General features: G+C 41.1%; 1 protein-coding gene across 2 annotated transcripts in view; it reads left to right on the top strand.

Annotated features, from left to right (window-relative positions):
• Positions 1-22,065, top strand: part of CUL2 (cullin 2) — a 173,426-nt gene that overhangs the window by 129,713 nt on the left and 21,648 nt on the right. For both annotated transcript variants that reach the window (XM_082257514.1, XM_082257513.1), the window contains exons 15-19: positions 29-181; positions 7,884-7,961; positions 12,499-12,565; positions 14,536-14,738; positions 15,698-15,799. In XM_082257514.1, the coding sequence (XP_082113640.1) occupies positions 29-181; positions 7,884-7,961; positions 12,499-12,565; positions 14,536-14,738; positions 15,698-15,799 (603 nt within the window). The remainder of the gene's footprint in view (positions 1-28; positions 182-7,883; positions 7,962-12,498; positions 12,566-14,535; positions 14,739-15,697; positions 15,800-22,065) is intronic.

The raw sequence follows: 22,065 nt of genomic DNA, 5'->3' as shown, positions 1-22,065 counted from the left end.
TAATTAAACATGCATCACTGTGTTACAGCAAGCCTGTGGCTACGAGTTTACCAGCAAACTGCATCGAATGTACACAGATATGAGCGTCAGCGCTGATCTCAACAACAAGTTCAACAACTTTATCAAGAATCAAGACACTGTTATTGACCTGGGTATCAGCTTTCAGATATACGTATTACAGGTGAGAATTCGTCTTTTATCCAATAATTGGTAAAACCATACTGAGTGTGCCATTTACTAAATACTGCTAGTTTGTGCAGTCCTGTGTCTCTTATACACTGACAGTGTCTCCACTGCATTATCAGTCCTTTTCTTCCTTTGCGGTATCGTGGCTGGCTGTGTCTATTGAAGTGGGTATCAGGATGGTAAGGACAAAATTGATTCTGCCACTTAAAAAATTTACAACCAAAACAGAAAAACAAGGAGCAATGTGAAGCTATTTTAGCGCATTATTTGGGGTACATATAAATCAAGTTTTCTAATCACATGTTTATTTCTCAGATTTGCTACATTTTATTTTTGCTCCAGTTTAATGTCCCCTGTTCATAAAATAAAGTGGTTCAACTTCCATCTTGCTGCACGTCATATGACTCAACTTAAAGTAAACCTGTCGAGCAACTTTAAAAAGTAAACACCCTGTGGGCAAGAGCGGGCATCACTCCTCTGTTCTGAAACTGGTTTCACGTTCTTACCCAAGTCCTTGATCTCCCTGACTTCTGACTAAGCCCTTACCATTTGTAACTTCACTAAGGCCTTCTTATTGGATGGAGCATATGAAAAGTGTGGGCTTAGTGAGATAAGCTAAATTCTTAGTAAAAAAAGCTAAAACCAGCTTTGGGGGTTGCACACTTGCTAATAAAGGTAAAATGGAAGAGAACCCTAACTATATATAAATTCCTAAAGTAAGCTCCCTGTGCTTTTATTTTAAGGGAGTTGTATAGGTAAAAGGTTTTTCTTACCTTAATGCATTCTCTCCATTAAGGTGAAAAACTTTTCGCTGTCAGCTCCCTCAGCCCCCCATAGCAAGCAAATTGATATGGGGGCACTCAGAGAAGAGGAGGACCCCAGAAGAGAAGGATCAGGCTACGTTCATATGTGGGCGTAGTGGATCACGGGCAGAATCACCGCGATTCTGCCCGCGATCTGGAGTCATTGCAAATCTCGGGATGCCTGTGCGATGCCCTTGATTTGCACAGGCATCCCGCGATTTGCAATGATTCCGGATCGCGGGCAGAATTGAGGCGATTCTGCCCATGATCCGCTACGCCTACATGTGAACGTACGAGCAGGTAAGTATGACATGTTTATTGTAGAAAAAGAAAAATTTAATCTTTACAATAAGTTTAGGTTTAGAATAGCTGGCAGGTTCACTTTTAAAGTGACTTTTGCTTCCACTAAAATGTATGTATTGGCACTGTACTTCCCTCTCCTGCTGCTGCCCGCATCGCTGAACCCCTTTCTGATGCTGAGTAAAATATCTGGCATGCAGCATTTTCCAGGTGGTTTCACCTACCAATTGTATTCTTAGGAAATTCTCAAAAAACAAATGTTTAGGTCTTCCACAACTTTAAGTACTCACTACAAGCTCTTAAATTGTTTGTAAAGGGTGAAGGTATTTCTTATCTTCATGCATACATTTTTTTTATCTTCATGCATGCATGAAGATAAAAAACCGTCATTGTGCAGCTCCCCCCACAGCCCCCTCAATACTTACCTGAGCTCCATCCCGATCCAACAATGTACCTGAGAGCAGCTTCTCTCCCGAGTCTCTCGCCCCTCATTAGCTGAGACACTTCTCCAGCTGCTGTCACTCGCAACCAGTGAGGAGGGAGCGGCGGGGCAGGACAGAGCCATGCTCTGTGTGTCCCATAGACACACAGGCGGCTCAGGAGTTAACACTCACGAGTGCCCCCAGAGCAAACCGCTTGCTCTGGGGGCACCCGGCAAAGGGGAGAGGCTAGAAGTGCCGGGCGGGGGACCTGAGAAGAGGAGGATCGGGGCTGCTCTGTGCAAAACCTTTGCATAGGGCAGGTGAGTATGTGTTTATAAGAAAAAAAAAAAAATCAAACCTTTAGAAACCCTTTAAATTAGTTTTTACTGTGCACAAATATTTAGAATATCTTAAAAAAAAAAAATAAATAAAAATGCATTTAACATTCTCATGATTCCCTTAACAATTGCTGATATTAAAAATAGGCATAAGCGTTAATGCTTATAGGATAGTGTATTTTTTATTATTATATTTTTTGTTTTTGGGTGAGTGCAAGAAATGGTTATTATATAGGATAGTGTATGCTTGCCTTTTTTTTTAAATATGGTTCAAGAGAAATTTGTTCTCAAAAGAATATTCTAAAATCTGTTCCCTGAATCCTGTTCTTCCTGTTGTAGTAATCATTCAGCATTATACACAATGAGCATTGACACTGTGGAGGGACAGTTCAAAGCTACAAAATAACTGAAAGATTAGAATCATTAGAGTGTGATTCAGCCTTCCAGCATCCATAAGAGGGATATCCGTTTTCAGTGGTCTGACCCTTTAGTCACATATTTCTGTAAATGCTCTACCTGCCAAGGGTATTCAGCCTGTAGTTTCTTTGCTTCACATGGCACTTGTAGTAGCTTTGAGGCATTAGGGTTACATGACTACAGACATGAATTCGGGTCATGAGGTCATTAGTGATTCAAGGCTTGAGTAGATGACGGAACTGGTTTAACAACTTGGATGACATGCAGGAAATAAGGAGTGTGGTGTGAATTTTGCTAGTTACAGTCATTTGTGTCCACCCATAGAAGGCCTGCCAGCAGCTAAATAAAGTAACTCTGTCATCACCACTATAATCTCATAAACAATGTAATCCACTACAGCCGGATGACCTGCAGAAAAGAACTACAGGGATTTTCATATTTGCCTGTTCTGTTGCATTCTTGGCCATTTGTGTATGGCCATGAATGTGGCATGTGGCTTTAAGCTTTGTATTTTGTCATAATCTTCATGTAGGTTAGTGTTCGGAGTCCTTAGCCCTTGTTGCATGGCTTTTTTCCACTCCCATAAGGCCCATTGTGCTCACAGGGATGTATACCATGCCCATGCCAATCCCTGGCCGCAGTAAATGCAACTAGAATGACACTCCCACTTTCTACTTTTGGGCTCAACAGTGCATATGTGAGCCTAGCTCTAATACTTTTGAGTGACTTCATTAGTGATAACTCGCTGGTGCAGGGACATTTGAATAAGACTGGCTTGTGGGCAGAGGAACCTACAATTTAAATGTAACTGCACCTACACTTTAAGAACATATAGCTAGCTATACACATGCAACTTGCTGTGTTGCCTAAAAATAAGACCTGTGACTTCTCCTAGGGTTCAACGAATCCTAAAAATGAGCACACAGATCTACAGATACATATAAGGGCCCCATTCTCATTGGACATGGTTTCTATTTAACCACTTGACCTCCAGAAGATTTAGCACCCTTAATGACCAGGCCATTTTTTGCGATAGTGTACTGCTTTACTTTAACTGACAATTGTGCAGTCATGCAACACTGTACCCAAATAAAATGTACAAATAGAGCTTCCTTTTGGTGGTATTTGATCACCACTGGGTTTTTTATTTTTTGCACTATAAAAAAAGCCCAAAGTTTTGCGGTGATCAGCGACTTATAGCAGGACTGCGATATTGCGGCAGACAATCTGACACTTTTTGGGAACCAGTGTAACTAATACAGTGATCATTGCTAAAAATATGCACTGTCACTGTACTAATGACACTGGCTGAGAAGAGTTAAATGTGTGCTTAAAAGAGAAGTATAGGTTTGGGCTTTTTTTAGATTAATACTTACCTAGGTGTATCCCAGGCGCCTCTACACTGAATACTGAGCGCTCAAACACAGCCAGTCACTGACAGCTCCCCGAGCAGAGAGCTGCTGACTGTCAGTCAGCAGCTCTCTGCTCTGCTCCCTCTTCGCTCAATGGAGCGCGGAGCTGTGGAGGGGCGGGGTGGGGAGGGGCGGGGCTCAGGCTCTCTGTGACGTCACCAGAGAGCAGACTTTAGTCCACTCTCTGCTGAAAACCGGTCACAGGAATGCAAAACAAATTGCACTCCTGTGATCCATAGGAGAAGTACAGCCAAACAAGCTTTGGCTATACTTCTCCTTTAACCATTGTTTGTGTGTACACTGTTAGGTGCTTTCACTGAGGTATGTGATGGATTTTAATTTCTGCTTTGCAGGGAAAGAAAATCCATCACTTCCCCTCAGGACAGAGTTCTGTCTTGTGTCTCTGATCGATGATCATCAGGTGCCAGCAGACATCCATTGGCAACTGCTTAAACAACAGGATTATCAGTTGTGGGGTACCACCGCTAGTATGTTTCTATTCCAGTGCTGTGCCCCTTGTTCTGTGGAGTTTGTGTGAAGTCAACCTATTCTCGCCATTTCTAGAGTTCCTGGATGTTTGTTGCTTGCGAAAACAACATCTGAAATAGAATATTCATGCTCCATCCTGAATACGAGCACACAGATCTACAGATACAGCTAACAGCCCCACTCTCATTGGACGTGGTCTCTAATTGAACAAGATCAATATTGGTTGTGGGGTACCACCGCTAGTATTTTCCGTTCCACTGCTGTGCGTCCCTGTTGTGTTCTGTGGAGTTTGGGAAGCCAACCTATTCTCGTAATTTCTAGAGACTCCAGATGTGTGGTAATTGCAAAAACATCTGAAAAAGAATATCCAGGCTCCGTGAAATTACCCATTTTTCATATAATACCACCTGCTTTATATGCAGAACTGCTTTTAGACTGGACAGTGCAAATTATTACTACCTATAAAGAGGTGCTTATTACTACAGAGTCTTCTCACTCTTCTTCACTCATGCAGCTTTTTTTTTTAGCAGAACAGCTGGAGAAAAAGAAAGTGTAGAGGGAATAGTACCTACACAGAGCTTACCACCTGAAATAATTGTACAGGAAGTCCTACGAACCTACTAACATTCAACTTGCAAACTTGCAAAGATGCGAACATGTGTTCGCATGTCCAATCCTCTAAAGCTGGGTACACGCTCCTTTTTTTTTTTTTTTTTTGCTCAACCCAGTGGGCTGAACGCCCAAAAAAAAAGCTGAAAGATCTATGTACCAACACAAACAATGTTGGTGCAAGGATCTCCCATTCTGTGCCTTTGTGTTCTGGCAGGGGGGCTGACACTGATCAGCACTCGGTCTTTGTCTGCAAGTGCTGATCTTTGCTGGACTTACGAACAAGCTCCCGCAGCGGAACTCATTCATGTAGGGAATCTTACGGTATTCACATTTTATATTTAAAATACTAGTTCAAAGCAACATATAAAAAATATATAAAATCCATACATTCAATTTATCTTATCTTTAATACTTCTGTTCTAGCTCTGGCAGTAACCTCAGTATCCATGCTGTCTTCAGTCCACAGACTGCTGCCAGAATTAAACCAAGAGGCCAAAAACAACAACCAGAGCACTACAACATGCACACTCTTCGGTTTATTTTCCTCCTCCAAACTGAGATGATTGGAAATCAGCACTAACATTTATCCTGGCTTTTTCTGCTGTTTGTTACTCCTTTCATCCAAGAAAGGAAGCAGTTTTTTCTTAACAACTTCAGTTTATTATCTGACATTATGTGGAGGGATAATTCTTCTAACAGCTTCAAATTAAGATCGAACGTATATGATAAGCACATAGAGATAGACCCGCTCAGATTATTGATTTTTCCCTGATCATAATCAAGTAACATATATGGGACACCATTATCATATTTATAAGAATTGCTTTTAAAAGTGGCTCTTCTGATGTATAGACGTGTTTTTGGGTGGTGTTTGACAAGGCCTGTGCACCATTGCTCATAAGTTCTCCCTGCAATTGGGTTAACCTTTCCTTAGGAAATTATTGGGTTTCCATTACTGAACTTTCAAATATACTACATGCCTGGGTTATGTTGACTTGAAGTCTTTAAAATATTTTTTACTAACTAACTAACCCCAAACTGGTACGCTTATCAGAGGTCCCTAAATAGGTGTATTTGCTGTCTTTAAAAATGTATGTTCTGCTTTTTGAGTATTGAATATGGATTATTTTATACATCTTAAAAATGATTTGTCTTGTGTTTTGTTTGGGAGGCCATTGTGATTGATTTGATCACTGAAAGCATAGGAGAATTTAGGGGAAAGATTTGCCCATTAACTGGGCTATTGCGCTCAGTGGGGTGGGAGGGTCTGCCCAATCATGTGATTACTGTGATTGGCTGTCACAGTGGTCACATGATTGGGAGCTGGTACAACTGGCATCTCTGCCGCGAGAACACAGTGATTATTGCTAGCGTTCATAATAGCCACTAGCAATAACTGCATATAAAGGCCGACAGGCAGGTTGTACTCAAGGTAATCAATTAACTTTGCTTAAGCCTGCCTATACATAGGTCGAATCTCGGGCGGTCCCTGCTGAACTGGCCGAAATTTGAACTGTTTATGGCTGGCTTTAGAGAGGTTTCTTAGGTTGTAGTTCAAGAATTATAGTATAGTGATCTCTTCCATGTATTGACATAATGATGTTGCGAAGTATCATGCCAAGAAGTTGCGTATTGTGCACAAACCGGTCCTGCTGGTCTGTCATTTCATGAAAAAGTTCACAACTTAAGAAAAAGAGTCCACCACTTAGTATTTTTTTTTTTTAATAGTTTGGTTTTTGTAGATTGGGCTAAAATGTATTAAAATTTTGGAATATCTATCTATCTATCTATCTATCTATCTATCTATCTATCTATCTATCTATCTATCTATCTATCTATCTATCTATCTATCTATCTATCTCAGTGTTCTTTACCCTCCTCTCACCCAGCCACTGCACATATCAGGCCGGGTGGGCACTCCCTCCTTCTGAGTGGACGTTCCTGAACGTCCTTCAGAAGGAAGGAGATCACGCGGCCGTGCGATCCCTGTGTGCCTGTGTCCCCCAGTCCCAACGCAACACCACTCAGCAGGAGGGCTCTGCGATTGGCTCTCCTGATCACATTATGGTTGTGTCTGATCACAGCCATCATGTAATGTAAACACAGCTGTTGTAACGGAGATCGGCTCTTCTCCTCACTGACAGAGCCTGTCAGCGAGGAGAAGGAGAGGGGATTTGTGCTGCCAGCCGGGGATCAATGAGTTTACAGCACTTTTACTGCTTTTTACACACTGATCGCCCAGCTAGTGTCCCCAGTACTGTGAAAACACCTGTCACACATCTGTCCCGGTAAAATAATCTGTCCCAGTGAACATCTGCCACATCCCAGTGAGAAACCATCTGCGCACATCTGTCTACATGGCTAAAAAATTATCCAGGGCCTTCAGAAATGTGATAGGTACTCCCGAAATAAAATTTCTCAATATTTCTTCCCCAGGTAGCAAAATGGGACCACTATTCCTCCCACTGACGTCCGCAATGGGGTATTTATTCCTCCCTTCCCTAACCACAACCTCCAATTGCTCATCATCCTTGAGGCATTTCTTATTTCCACTGGCCACAGTCTGGCCCCCTTAAGGTCTAAAGTACAGTAAAACTGATTTAGGGTCCCTGATCTTTCTGTTACTCAGAAGTGTCATCCCTGTAGGACAGCGCGACTGTTAACATCAATCGTTTTCATCACCCTATCTTGCTTTCGCCTTTCTTCATGGTAAAAGTGTGCGATGGTCCAGTAGAAAGAGTCAGTTCTATACAATCATTTTACTTTCCAAAATATTTACTATTGTACAGCTAAAGAAATAAAAAAAAAAGGGTCAAATCACCACAAAAGTGAATAGAACAAAAAAGGAAATGAAAGCATACATTGTATACAGTTAATAAGGACCTATGTATGCATTTCTTTCAGGCTGGCGCATGGCCTTTAACTCAGGCCCCGTCCTCTACATTTGCCATCCCTCAGGAACTGGAGAAGAGTGTTCAGATGGTGAGTGTTTACCCTGATGTGTAGAAGTGTCTATATTACCTGTATTTTTTTAGAGGATTTTGTTAAAAAATATTTAAACAGAAATAATACAAAAACCATTTAAGTGTTCTCTTGTAACACAATATATTTGAGCTAGTTATTCACAGTCTGGGTATGCTAAATGTATTAATACAGATCGGATGAGCATGACGGTATTGCATTTTTGATGAAGACGTTTTTCAAGAATTGATCTCCAGTGCTGTCCACCTGGCTACTAAAGAACTTCACTCTTGCCTGTGAATTTTACTTTCCATATTCCACTTACCTTTGACCCTCCTTATTGAAAGATAAACCTATTTACAAGCCCGGCGAATCCTGCATTGTCTATTTCTTTCCCAGTGTTTCCACCAAATGTCCTGTCTAATACCATCATCTTTAATCTTCCATAATTAGGAGCCAGCTGCCTCTTCCTCATTTGCACAGCCCTGATGACATTTTCTTGATCCTGCCAATGTCCAGATATGTTGCAGGTCTTGAAAGGTTCTGGATACTTCAGCGCCTCAGTCTCCTGGGATGTGTGAGGTTTATATCCCAGGAGACTTCTGGTTGCGAAACACCATCCAGGAATCTGAAATAGATAAAAATAAAATTTGCTGAAAATAAAACATTTCCAACTACAGTGGGGAAAATAATTATTTGATCCCCTGCAGATTTTGTAAGTTTGCCCACTTACAATGAAATGAAGAGTCTATAGTTATTATCATAGGTGTATTTTAAATGATAGAGACAAAAATTCAACCAAGAATCCAGAAAAAATACCTAAAACAAATGCTATAAATTAGGTTGCAGTTCAGTGAATAAAATGGGTATTTGATCCCCAAGCAAAACATGACTTCGTACTTGGTGGAGAAACCCTTGTTAGCAAGCACAGAGGTAAGACATTTCTTGTAGTTGAGTGGGCAGGTTTGCACACATCTCGGAAGGGATTTTGATCCACTCTTCTTTACAGATCTTCTCTAAATCCTTAACGTTTCTTGGCTGTCGCTTGGCAACTTGAAGTTTCAGCTCCCTCCATACATTTTCTATTAGATTAAGGTCCGGAGACTGGCCGGGCCACTCAGTGACCTTAATCTGCTTTTCTCTGTCGTTCATTAATGGACACAGCTCCATATCTTCTTTGACCCCTGTGAAAAATTTTTGGGTAGGGTCTCTGTTAGGGCTCCCATGGCAGGCTACAGGTACCATGAACGGCTACAAGAAAATGGCTGCCACATTGATTGCAATGGAAAACTCCGAAAACATGGCCGCTGGACTACACAAACATGGCCGCCGAAGCTTTACAGCCATCCACAGAAAAATGGCGGCGGCGCACGGCACCCAGGACCCACTACAGCCCTTCAGGTACCTGTAGCCCGCCAGGGGGCCCTAACAGGGACCCCCACCCAAACATTTTTCTCAAGGTTCAAAGAAGATATGGAGCTGTGTCCGTCAAGGAACATCAGAGAAAAGGATTTTACGATAAGACAAATCCAGTTTTTTCCTGAGTCACTCCTTTGTTGCCTTAGCGGTATGTTTTGGGTAATTGTCATGCTGAAAGACCCATCTATGACCCACCTTCAGTGTTCCGGCTAAGGGAAGAAGATTTTACAATACATGGCCCTGTCCATTAGCCCCTCAAAGTGGCAAAGTTAGTTTGTACCTTTAGCAGGGAAACCGCCCCAAAGCATCATGTTTTCACCTCCATGCTTGACTGTGGGGATGGTGTTCTTAGGATCATAGTCAGCATTTTTCTTCCTCCAAACACAGCTAGTGGATGTCCTCTAAATGATTCAGAGAAGGATTGGGTGAAAGCGCTGTGGTCAGATAAGACCAAAATTGAGCTCTTTGGAATTAACTAGACTCGCTATGTTTGAAGGACCAAAATTCCTCCTGAGATGTGTGCAAACCTGGTCACAAACTACAAGAAATGTCTTACTTCTGTGCTTGCCAACAAGTACTAAGTCATAAGAATAATAATCCTCAGCCTTCGCCTAAACTGTAGAATTACCTCCGCGCTTCAGGCTGCACCAGCGCACAGCTGGTAAAGGCAAATAACAATAAAGCTGCTACTTGAACAAATATCGAATATACTTGATGACAATATAAGAAGAATAATAGTAGCGCTGAAACAATATAAAAAAGTCTCTTAAAATAAACTGTAGAAATCCCCTAAATGACAGTGTGGTTAGTGACTCGATCCTCACAGCATTCAGTGAAAAGTCCGACAAGCTTATTAAAAAACGGTATAATGAACATCAGTCCCCTTTAACTCCAGATCATCAGTAACATTGAGGGTCTAAGCGTTCCTTATACTGACATATAGGCACACTCTGCAGAAACGCCAATGTTTCGTGTAGTCTGGTAGGGTCACCGCTAATCCACCACCAAGTGCAGGGGGACAGTAAGAAATGGCCACTCACCGGATCGCAATGCTCACTTATTCTCATAAATGAGCACACCTCGCATGTAAACAACAAATCCACACGTTGTTAAACGTAGCCACAGGATAAGCAGGTACCAGCAAGGGATGGTTCAAGGTCCAGCTCAGTAGCCCTCTTCCACTATTCCTCCCATAATATGTGGAAAATAAGAAATATCTCCACTAGTGCAATACGTTCGATAATAACTTTATTCAAGAAAAACAACATACATCGCACTCACTTGTAGTAGCATAGTAATAAGCTCATCTCATATAAGCGGCAGGTTTGGGGCATCCACTCCTACTCTGATGTGGCTCCACGCCAGATCGGGTAGTCCCGGAAGTCCTTCGCCGCCGTAATCCACGATTGGGTGCGTCGTCTGGCCACGCCCCTGGAGTTAAAGGGGACTGATGTTCATTATACCGTTTTTTAATAAGCTTGTGGGACTATTCACTGAATGCTGTGAGGATCACACTGTCATTTAGGGTATTTTAGGGGATTTCTACAGTTTATTTTAAGAGACTTTTTTATATTGTTTCAGCGCTACTATTATTCTTCTTATAAGTACTAAGTCATGTTTTGCTTGAAGATCAAATACTTATTTTACTCACTGAATGGCAACTCAATTTATAGCATTTGTTTTATGTGTTTTTTCCTGGAATTTTGATTATATTCTATCTCTATCATTTAAAATACACCTATGATAAAAATTATAGACATTTCTTTGTAAGAGGGCAAACTTACAAAATCTGCAGGGGATCAAATAATAATTTTCCCCACTGTATAATAATAAAGGAGGTGGTGGGGATCAGTGGCGAGAAATTTAAGATTGAGTGAAGGTCGGCTTTTAAGTAAAATTGAAATTATAATATTTCCCTTACCTCTTTCCTCCCTTGCCCTGTCTAAGGTGTACTTAACATAAGTCAGATGTCAGACCATAGTTTGGCCCTGCTATGAACTAGCCATGTCCTTTTTTTTTTTTTTTTAATTTCTGCGCTGTCTGGTTGTTCTTTTGTAGCTCGACTTCAGAGATTATAATGGGGAAACCCATAAATCTATACATCTATGTATAAATGGATCTACGGCTTCCACATCATGTCAGTGGAGCTGAATTGCACATACGCAGCCTGCCGACTGTAATGATGTTTTGTGCTTTGTTTTCTTGTTAAAGCAAAGTTCCGGCCTTAAAATCGATTTTGGGCCATCCGCTTGCTCTGGGTCACCTAAAAAATAAATGGATAATTACGATTTATTTATTTTTTGTTTACTTACCTTGATATTGAAAAAAAATATATACTCACCTTTCTTCTACTTCCTCCCTCTGAGGCCGCGCCGTCACTTCCTCCTTGCATTGATTCCTGGGAGCTGAACGCCATCGCTCCCAGGAATCAATGCGCCTGCACCGGCCCTGCTCGTCACTTCCGGTGTGGGCGCATCATTCCCTGCTAAACAGCTTCTGGGCATGCCCAGAAGCTGTAGAGGGATGACGCGCCCGCACCGGAAGTGACGAACGGGGCCGGTGAAGGCGCATTCTGGGAGAAGAGGACACGGAAGAGGACGCAGAAGAGGACGCGCTGGCTTCAGCTGCTCACACCTGAGATGGCAGCTCTGGAGAAGAAATTTTCAAGGTAAGTATTTCTTCTAAAAGGTAAGTGAGACCCGGGACAGTTCAGAGGCTAGCCATTGTGGAATGTACTAGCCCTGACTGTCCCGGGGGTATTTTTTATCTAAATTTCACCCCAGAGGCCAGAACTCCGCTTTAAGATGCCTAGGGAGAGCCCCTTGGGGAAATGCAACCCGCCACATAGGGATAACATTGTTTTCAATAAGTCAGCTGACTTTGTAAGAAGCAGTAAAGTGCAATCCTTATGTAGCACTGCAAATCGGTAAGCAAAGTATGCCTATAACTGCTTCCCTGTGCATATATAATTACGCACTGTACATGGAAATAAGGTTTTTAAAACATTAACACACTGATAGGATTTACATAGTTTTTATTTGTTTTATATGTACAATAAAAGTAGTATAAAGGAAAGCTATGAGAATAGAATTCCCTTTTAAAATGTGGATAAATAAAATATATTACTTTTGTTTTTTAGTTTGAATTATTTTACAACCAACACTTTAGTGGCAGGAAGCTGACGTGGTTACACTACTTGTGTACAGGTAATTTTTTTTTCTTGTATTTATATGGTAACTGTAATGTTTTTTTTATAGCTCATATACACTGATCTGACATTATTTTTATTACCACCCATCTAATATTGAGTAGGTCCCCTTTTTGCCACCAGAACAGCCCTCACCCTTCAAGACATGAATGCCACTACACCCTTGCAAGTATGCAGTGGTATGTGGCACCAAGCTGTCAGTAGCAGATCCTTTAAGTCTTTTCAGTTGGATTAGGCTTGTTTTCCCAGCACTTCCAAAAGATTCTCAATTTTAATTGAGATCTGGAGAATTTGGAGGCAAAGTCAACACCTCAAACTCATTGTTGTGTTCCTTCCCTTCTTCCATTGCTTCATGTCCTGCTTCTGATGCTCAAGTAACTATTGTAGGTGCTTTTGGCTGTGGACACAGGTCAACATGTGCACCCTGACCAGTTTGCAGGTACACAGACCCATACACAACAACCTGTGATGCCCCATTTTTTCTGCTTTCACCACATCAACTTCAGCAACAATGTGTATAGTTGCTTCCTAATATATCCAACTAAGTTTCAGGTGCCATTGTAAATAGATAATCAATGTTATTCACTTAACCTGTCAGTGATGATAAAGTTATGTTTTGATCGTTGTATGTCCCTGGAGAGATTTAAACCCAAATGATCAGACTTGTTGGGCTATAAAACACCACCATAAAAAAATGTAAAAAATCGAATTTTTTCATCAATTAGGCCATATTTTTGGTAAGAAAAATCTGAATAAGTGTATATTGATTGGTTTAAGCAAAAGTTATAGCATCTACAAACGATGCAATATTTTTAAGGAATATTTTTTTTTATTTACTAGTAATGGCGGCAATCAGAATTTTTTTTTTTCTTTTTTACAACATTGCGGCAAATTTATCGAACATATTACTGAAACTTGTGACACTTTTTGGGGACCAGCGACACATACAGTGATTAGTGCTAAAAAAAATGCACGGTCACTGCACTAATGACACTGGCAGGGAAGGGGTTTACATCAGGGCATTTATAGGGTTAAGTGTGTCATAGGGGGTGCTTATTAACTGTGGGGGGGTTGCACTGATTGGGGGAAGACATAGATCCGGCTTCCTGCTTAGCAGGAACACAAAATCTACATATTGTCTCCTTGCAGAATGGCAGTCTGCCTTGTTTACATAGGCAGATCATCGTTTTGCCTCTCTTGGGGATGATTGCAGGTGGCCGGCGGACACTGGACCTGCTGATTGACATCCCCGCTAGCCAATCATGGCGCGATTGAGCTTTCAGGGGCACGTTGGCGCCATATAGTGGCTATTGAATGAAACTACGTACGCCGTTTCGCGCGATAGCGCCACATTGCTGCAGTAAATACACGGCAAGTGGTTAAAAATGACCTTTCCTTTTTAATCTGCAGCTCTGTAAGTTTCTTAAAAATGCAGTACAGTATGGCTTCCTGGAGGTGTCTGTACACTTTAAGGAAAAAATTATAAATGCACATTTTTTTTCAGGAAAAAAAATGTGCCTTTATTTTTATTTTTTCCATAGGAGCCTGCAACGCATTGCACCCACATTCAGCGGGTTGTATGTGCAATATCATGTTCCTGCACACTCTCCATCCAGCTTTCTGCCCTTACCTCTCTATGGGCTTTCAGTTACAAGTCTGGAGCAAGTTTGAATGGACTACAAGCGCGCTGATCAGAACTACAAGTCAATTGCCGTGGAGGAAGATGGGACTTGTAGTTTATTCATTTACAGACACCTGCAGCCAATTTTTAGTGCGATAGCTTCTGTGTAGGTGAAGAATGGGGGTGGGGGGGGGGGGAGTGGTTGATGAAGCAGGTTACATGATACACCCTAAACATGGTGAACTTCTTTCATTTTAGGTTGCACTGACCCTTTACTATGTGGATTCCTAATAGATCAATGTAATTCTATGTTCTGTACATTCATAAAAACATGTTCTTCTGAACAGGTGAAGTGAAAATGAACTACCTGTCTAAACCCTATGTAGCAATGGTCACGACATACCAAATGGCTGTCCTACTAGCCTTCAACAACAGTGAAACTGTCACTTATAAGGAACTCCAAGACAGCACTCAGATGAATGAGAAAGAGCTGACAAAAACTATCAAGTCTCTACTTGATGTCAAGATGATCAACCACGATTCTGAAAAGGTCTGATCTTCTATTTCCTAGATTTATTGTGAATAAACTGCACATCTCTTAAAAAAGGATTTCTAGGACAAATACAAATGTCATCCTTATATCTGACCCTCTGTAGTAGCCATGACAGCAGAACCCCTTCCTCTATTGTTTTAATTTACCTAGCCAATTAAAGCGGAGTTCCGGCCTATTTTGCAACTTTAGTGATTCCTGGAGTGCTCGCTATGCTGATCAACAATTGGGCATTTTCAATTTTTTCCGGGGGTCCCTTACCTTATTTTCAGGTCATTTTTGATTGTACTTCCTCCTCCTCCCCCCCTCTGTGGCCGCGGCCACCGACATCACTTCCACATTTGCAATGCATCCTGGGAGCGGTTTGTCATCACTCCCAGGAGGCTGGAATCGGTAAGAACTCCCAGAACACTCCCTGGATGGCCACACCCAGACAGCGTTTTTAAAAGTTAGATTTTGACAAAAATCCAATACCGTACACCTTGTAAGTATGAGAATAGCGGTTCTGTAAAGGGTGATGGATTATTATTATAGGGGTATTTTTCAGTTAAAGGTATTTTTGTGGAAAAAAAAAAAGGTATTTGAGGCCGGAACTCCGCTTTAAAGTGGGTAATACACTCATCATTTTTATTTTTTTTTTCCTTTGTGCCAGAAGGCTGAATTTTGATCCGTGTGTACCTGCATTTACAGGGTCACAAAAACACCACAGTCCCTTTTTGGCATCTTTATGTCTTAACAGTTAGACTGCAATACCTATTTCTACCTGTGGGTGGTGTTCCATGTAAAATCAAACCTTAGTTTCCAGCTATGTACGAGATATATGGAGAATTCTAAAGCAAGGGTGAAGCTTGCAGTTTCTTGTTATTGTAGGTGACATTGGTTAGAAATTCACATTTGGGTGAGAATAGCAGAATGTAGACGACCCAGACCTTTTTATGACATTTTTGTCTCCATTGCAGGAAGATGTTGATAGTGAATCAACGTTTTTATTAAATATGAATTTCAGCAGTAAACGGACAAAATTTAAAATCACTACACCAATGCAGAAGGACACGCCGCAAGTAAGTTTTTGTTCCTATTTCACCTTTTACCATCATCTTTTATTTTTTTTTTTTTTCACTTCGTTTCCCTCACCTTTCCTTGGTTTCTTCCTTTTTTGTGCTTCCTGTCCTCCCGTTTCTTTCCTTTTCCTTTGCTTTCTATTTATTCATTTTTTCTTCTTTGCTGCCTTTACTTTCCTTAAGATAAATGCTTTGCTCAAAGCAACTGTCTCCTTTTAACCACTTGATCTCCGGAAGATTTACCCCCTTTTTATGACCAGGCTATTTTTTGCGATACGGCATTGCGTTACTTTATTCACGGTCATGCAATGCTGTACCCAAATAAGATTTATGTTCTTTCTTTCCCACAAATAGAGCTTTCGTTTTGGTGGTATTTGATTACCACTGCTTTTTTTATTTTTTTTTTTTTGTGCTATAAGCAAAAAAAAAGTCCTACAGTTTTGAAAACAAAAATATTTTCTACTTTCTGCTATAAAACATATCCAATAAAAAATGTAAAAAATCGAATTTATTGATAAATTTAGGCCAATATGTATTCTGCTACATAATTTAAAAAACAATTTTTTAAAAAACACAATAAGTATATTTTCATTGGTTTGTGCAAAAGTTATAGCGTCTACAAACGATGGGGTATATACTGGAATTTCTTCATCTGCTTCATTTGTGTGGATGGAGGAATCTGCCTACTAGCGAAACAAAAAAAAAAAAAAGCGTATTGCCAGCTTTGGTTTCATTTTGTTGCAGGGGCAAGAATTTCCTTGTCTTGATGGCTAAACTCTACCATTCCACTGTCCAGTGTGAGTCCTTTTACTGGTCACTGTTGGAGAGTGGAATGACATTTGGAAGGGTTTAGCCATGAAGTCAGGCCCCAGGGACAGTGAAATTACATTTTAGAGAGTCGCGGAGGAAGCTTTTCAGGGTAATAAACTAAAATACACAAAGAAATTGCACTGACCAACTGAGAACTCCCTCTACTTATTACCCACTTAAGCCCCGGAAGATTTTACCCCCTTTCTGACCAGGGGGTATTTTAAGACTCGGCACTGCGTGACTTTAACTGACAATTGTGCGGTCATGCAATGTGGTACCCAAACAAAATTGACGTCCTTTTTTTCCCACAAACAGAGCTTTCTTTTGGTGGTATTTGATCACCTCTGCGCTTTTTATTTTTTGCGATATTAATAAAAAAAGAGCGAAAATTTTGCAAAAAAATGACATTTTCAACTTTGTCTTTTAAAAAATATCCAATATACTCAATTTATGTATTTTCTTTTGGCCAAAATATATTTAGCTACATGTCTTTGACAAAAAAAAATTAAATGAGCGTATTTTTATTGGTTTGCGCAAAAGTTATAGCGTCTACAAACTATGGTGTAAATACTGAAATTTACGCAGCTTTAATTTCTGACTGCCTATCATTTCATGAAGTGCCAAAATGGCAGGGCAGTACAAAACCCCCCCCAAACTACCACTTTTTAGAAAGTAGACATCCTAAGGAATGTTCTGAGAGGCATGTTGAGCTCATTGAATATTTCATTTTTTTGTCACAGGTGTTTGAAATATGACTAAAAAAAATTTTTTTTTTTTTTTTTTTACACAAAGTTGTCATTGAAATGATATATTGCTCACACATGCCATGGGTATATGTGTAATTACACCCCAAAATATATTCTGCTGCTTCTCCTGAGTACAGGGATACCACATATGTGGGACTTTTTGGGAGCCTAGCTGTGTACAGGTCCCCAAAAACAAATCACCACCATCAGAATTTCAAAGGGCGTACATTTTTCATTGCATTTTCTCACTACCTCTAACGGTTTAGGAGGCCCTGAAATGTCAAGATACCACAAAACCCCCCCAAATGACCCCATTTTGGAAAGTAGACACCCCAAGCTGTTTGCTGAGAGGCATGGTGAGTCCATAGAATATTTTATATTTTACCACAAGTTTTGGGAAAATTACTATTTTTTTTTTTATTTATTTTTTTTACACAACGTTGTCACTAAAAGATAAATTTCTCACACATGACATGGGTATATGTGGAATGACACCCCAAAATACATTCTGCCACTTCTCCTGAGTATGGGGATGCCCCATGTGTGAGACTTTTTGGGAGCCTAGCTGTGTACAGGACCACGAAAACCAATCAACACTCTCAGGTTTTCTAATGGCGTAAATTGTGCATGTCACCTCTGCATTTTCTATTTGCTGAGAGGCATGGTGAGTCCATGGAATATTTTATATTTTGCCACATGTTCCGGGAAATATATATATATAATTTTTTTTTTTTTTTCCACAAAGTTGTCAGAAAATGAAATATTGCTCACACATGCCATGGGTATATGTGAAATGACACCCCAAAATACATTCTGCTGCTTCTCCTGAGTACAGGGATACCCCATGTGTGAGACTTTTTTGCAGTCTAGCCGAGTACAGGTCCCCCGAAAACCAGTCCCCGCTTTCAGGCTTTCCAAGGGCGTAAATTGTTGATTTCACTCCTGACTACCTATCACAGTTTTGGAGGCCATGAAATGCCAAGACAGCACAACCCCCCCCCCCCCCCCAAATGACCCCTTTTCGGAAAGTAGACACCCTAAGCTATTTGCAGAGAGGCATGTTGAGTGTTTTGCAGATCTCACTTTTTGTCACAAAGTTTTGGAAATTGAAAAAAGAGGAAAAAAAATGCATTTTCCTGTTTTTACTTCATTTTCCAAAAAAAATGAGAGCTGCAAAATACTCACCATGCCTCTCAGCAAATAGATTGGAGTGTCTACTTTGCAAAATGGGGTCATTTGGGGGGGTTTTGTGCCATCTTGGCTTTTTATGGACTTCAAAAGTGTGATAGGTAGTAAGGAGTGAGATCAACAATTTACGCCCTTAGAAAGCCAAAAGGTGCGCATTGGTTTTCCGGGTCCTGTACGCGGCTAGACTGGCAAAAAGTCTCACACATGGGGTATCATTGTACTCAGGAGAAGCAGCAGAATGTATTTTGGGGTGTCATTTCACATATACCCATGGCCTGTGTGAGCAATATATCATTTACTGACAACTTTGTGTAAAAAAATAAAAAAAAATAAAAAAAGAAATTTTTCCCGAAACTTGTGGCAAAATATAAACTATTCCATGGACTCACCATGCTTCTCAGCCAGTGTCTACTTTGCAAAATGGGGTCATTTGGGGGGGTTTTGTGCTATCTTGAAATTTCAGGGCCTCTGAAACTGTGACAGGTAGTCAGGGGTAAAATCAGCAATTTACGCCATTAGAAAACCTGAAGATGTGGACTGGTTGTCGGGTCCCGTACACAGCTAGGCTCCCAAAAAGTCTCACACATGTGGTATCCCTGTACTCAGGAGAAGCAAAAGAATGTATTTTGGGGTGTCATTTCACATATTCCCATGGCATGCATGAGCAATATATCATTTAGTGACAACTTTCTGTAAAAAAACAACAAAAAAAAAAAAAAAAAGAAGAATTTTCCCGAAACTTGTGGCAAAATATAAAATACTCCATGGACTCACCATGCCTCTCAGAAAAAAGCTTTGGGTGTCTACTTTTCAAAAAGGGGTCATTTGGGGGGTGTTTGAACTGTCCCGGCATTTTATGCTCAATCTTAGCCACACATCACCCACTCTTCTAACCACTTGAAAACCAAGCCTTTTCTGTGCCTTTTTGTTTACATGAAAAAATATTTTTTTTTTTACTAGAAAATTACTTTGAACCCCCAAACATTATATATTTCTTTAAAGCAGAGGCCCTATAGAATAAAATGGTGGATGTTGCAAATTTTTTTGTCACACGGTATTTGCACACAGATTTTCCAAACGCAATTTTTGCGAAAAAAAATACATTTTTTTTAATTTATTGCACAAATACACTATATAATTCCAATTTTTTTGGTAAAATTTAAAAGATGATCTTATGCCGAGTTCATAGACACCTAACATGACATGCTTTAAAAATTGCGCATGCCTGCGCAGCGGCAAAAACATACGTACATTTTTAAAAACCTTTAAAAGTCTCTACAGGTTACCACTTTAGACTTACAGAGGAGGTCTACTGCAAGAATTACTGCACTCGATCTAGCGATCGCGGCGATACCTCACATGCATGCTGCAATTGCGGTTTACATATGACACTAGACCAACGCTTGCGTGCGCCATTGCACACAAGCACGGGGGAAAGGGGGGGGCTCAATTTTTTTTTTTTTTCTTTTGCTTTTTTATGTTATTTTGACACCTTTCCTTTAATTTTTTTTTTTTTAATCATTTTTATTGTTATCACAGTGAATTTAAATATCCCCTATGATAGCAATCTGTAGTGACAGGTACTCTTTTTTTAAAAAAATTGGGGTCTTTTATACTCTAGATCTCTCCTCTGACCTTAACGCATCTGACCACGCCAAAATTGGTGTGATAAAATACTTTCCCAATTTCCCAATGGCCCTGTTTATTTCTGGCGAAACAGAAGTCATAAAATGCTCGTAGCCTTCGGCATCTTAGCCCATAGAGATGATTGGAGCCATTCTCATCTCCAATTAGCTCTATGGTTAGATAATTGAACCACCGTCTGCACTCTCGGGTTAACCGGTGGGACAGGAGAGCCCGAGAAAAACCACGGAAGGCTGCGGAAGGCGGCGGTGGGGGGGGGGAGGCTCCTCCCACTGCATGTAAAAGCAGTCTAGCGGCCAATTACCTGCTAGGATTGCTTTTACATGTAAGCCGACCGCTGGCTGTAAAAAAACGATACCAAGATGATGCCTAAATCTGCAGGCATCATCCTGGTATAACCACTCAAAGTCCAGCAACGTACCAGTACATTGCTGGTCCTTGTTTGGCATATAGTTTTGTTTTTTTTCATGCAGCCTGTGGGCTGAACGGAAAAAAAGAGAACCTATCAGAAATCAGCACAGGAATAATGCGTAGTATTACTCATCATTAACCGCCCAAAAAACAACCACCCACTGAATTTAATGATGGGTGTACACGGCACTATCCACGTATACCAAAATAGGATTTTAACTGCAGTGCTGAAATCAGAAAATCACCACAGCTGCTATCAGCAAAGGTATCCATATATGCTGAGCGCAAACACTGTTTGTGTCAGAATATATAAAATCAATGCGTGGTAGCCGACGAGTACCTGCAAGAGAAACAGGTCACAAAAGAATGAAAAAACAAACAAAGGACATTGAAAAAAGTATAGTAGGAAGGAGTAGAAGGACATATAAAATTACTGACCCAACAACAGTTTTTGGATCCTTTTATTTTTCTTTCTAACTGTTGTTCCTTGATTTGGGACTGCGATCTTCTGCGATCTTCTCTTCCAGCTTGGGTCTCTCAAAATGTCGATGGACATCCAACATCCTTCGAGACCCTGTGTTTGTGTGCCCTACACTATGTCGTGCTGTACCCTACACTAATACTCCACTAGTGTATGGTAGCGCTCAAAACATTCCCTGATGCAGAGACCAGGTTGGTCAGGACATTTGGGACAATAATAGCGGGTGTCACGCCTAAATCCGCGCCTGCTACAGACACGACATCGTCTTTGGGGTCGTATTTGGGCAGGGGTACGCGGGATGGCATAAGGAAAATGCCTCTCATGCAGCCGGCTCACTGCATCTGGAAGGGGAAGTTGGGCAGGCATGCCTCCTGGGTACAGGTAGGCAAGGATGACCGCTTCCTGGAATTCCCGGAAGGGTCCAGTTCGTCCTGACGCCCTGTATAGGACAAAGGCGTTCAGCATAGCCAATTGGAAAAGGTAAACAGACACTTTTTTGTACCAGCGTCTGGCTTTACGGGCAACTAAATACGGCGCCAAAAGCTGGTCGTTAAGGTCCACCCCTCCCATATTAAGGTTATATTCGTGGACACAGAGGGGTTTCTCCATAACGCCAGTTGCCGTAGGGATTTGGACTGTCGTGTCTGCGTGAAGGGAGGACAGAACATAAACATCCCGTGTATCCTTCCACTTCACCGCAAGCAATTTGTCCGTTTTCAAGCAGGCTCTCGCCCCCCGACTAAGACGGGAATTTACAAGCCGTTGGGGGAAGCCCCGGCGATTAGGTCGCACGGTGCCACATGCGCCAATTTGTAATTCAAGCAGGTGACTAAATAGTGGCACGCTTGTGTAAAAGTTGTCCACGTACAAATGGTACCCCTTTCCGGATAAGGGTGACACCAAGTCCCAAACAATCTTACCGCTGCTCCCTATGTAGTCTGGGCAGTTGGGGGGCTCCACAGTGCTATCTTTTCCCTCATAGACCC

This window comes from Pelophylax lessonae, assembly GCF_965119305.1.
Source record: "Pelophylax lessonae genome assembly, chromosome: 5".
NCBI classification, from domain to species: domain Eukaryota; kingdom Metazoa; phylum Chordata; class Amphibia; order Anura; family Ranidae; genus Pelophylax; species Pelophylax lessonae.
Note: the sequence above shows the minus strand (reverse complement) of the source record. Positions and strands in the feature narration are given on the sequence as shown.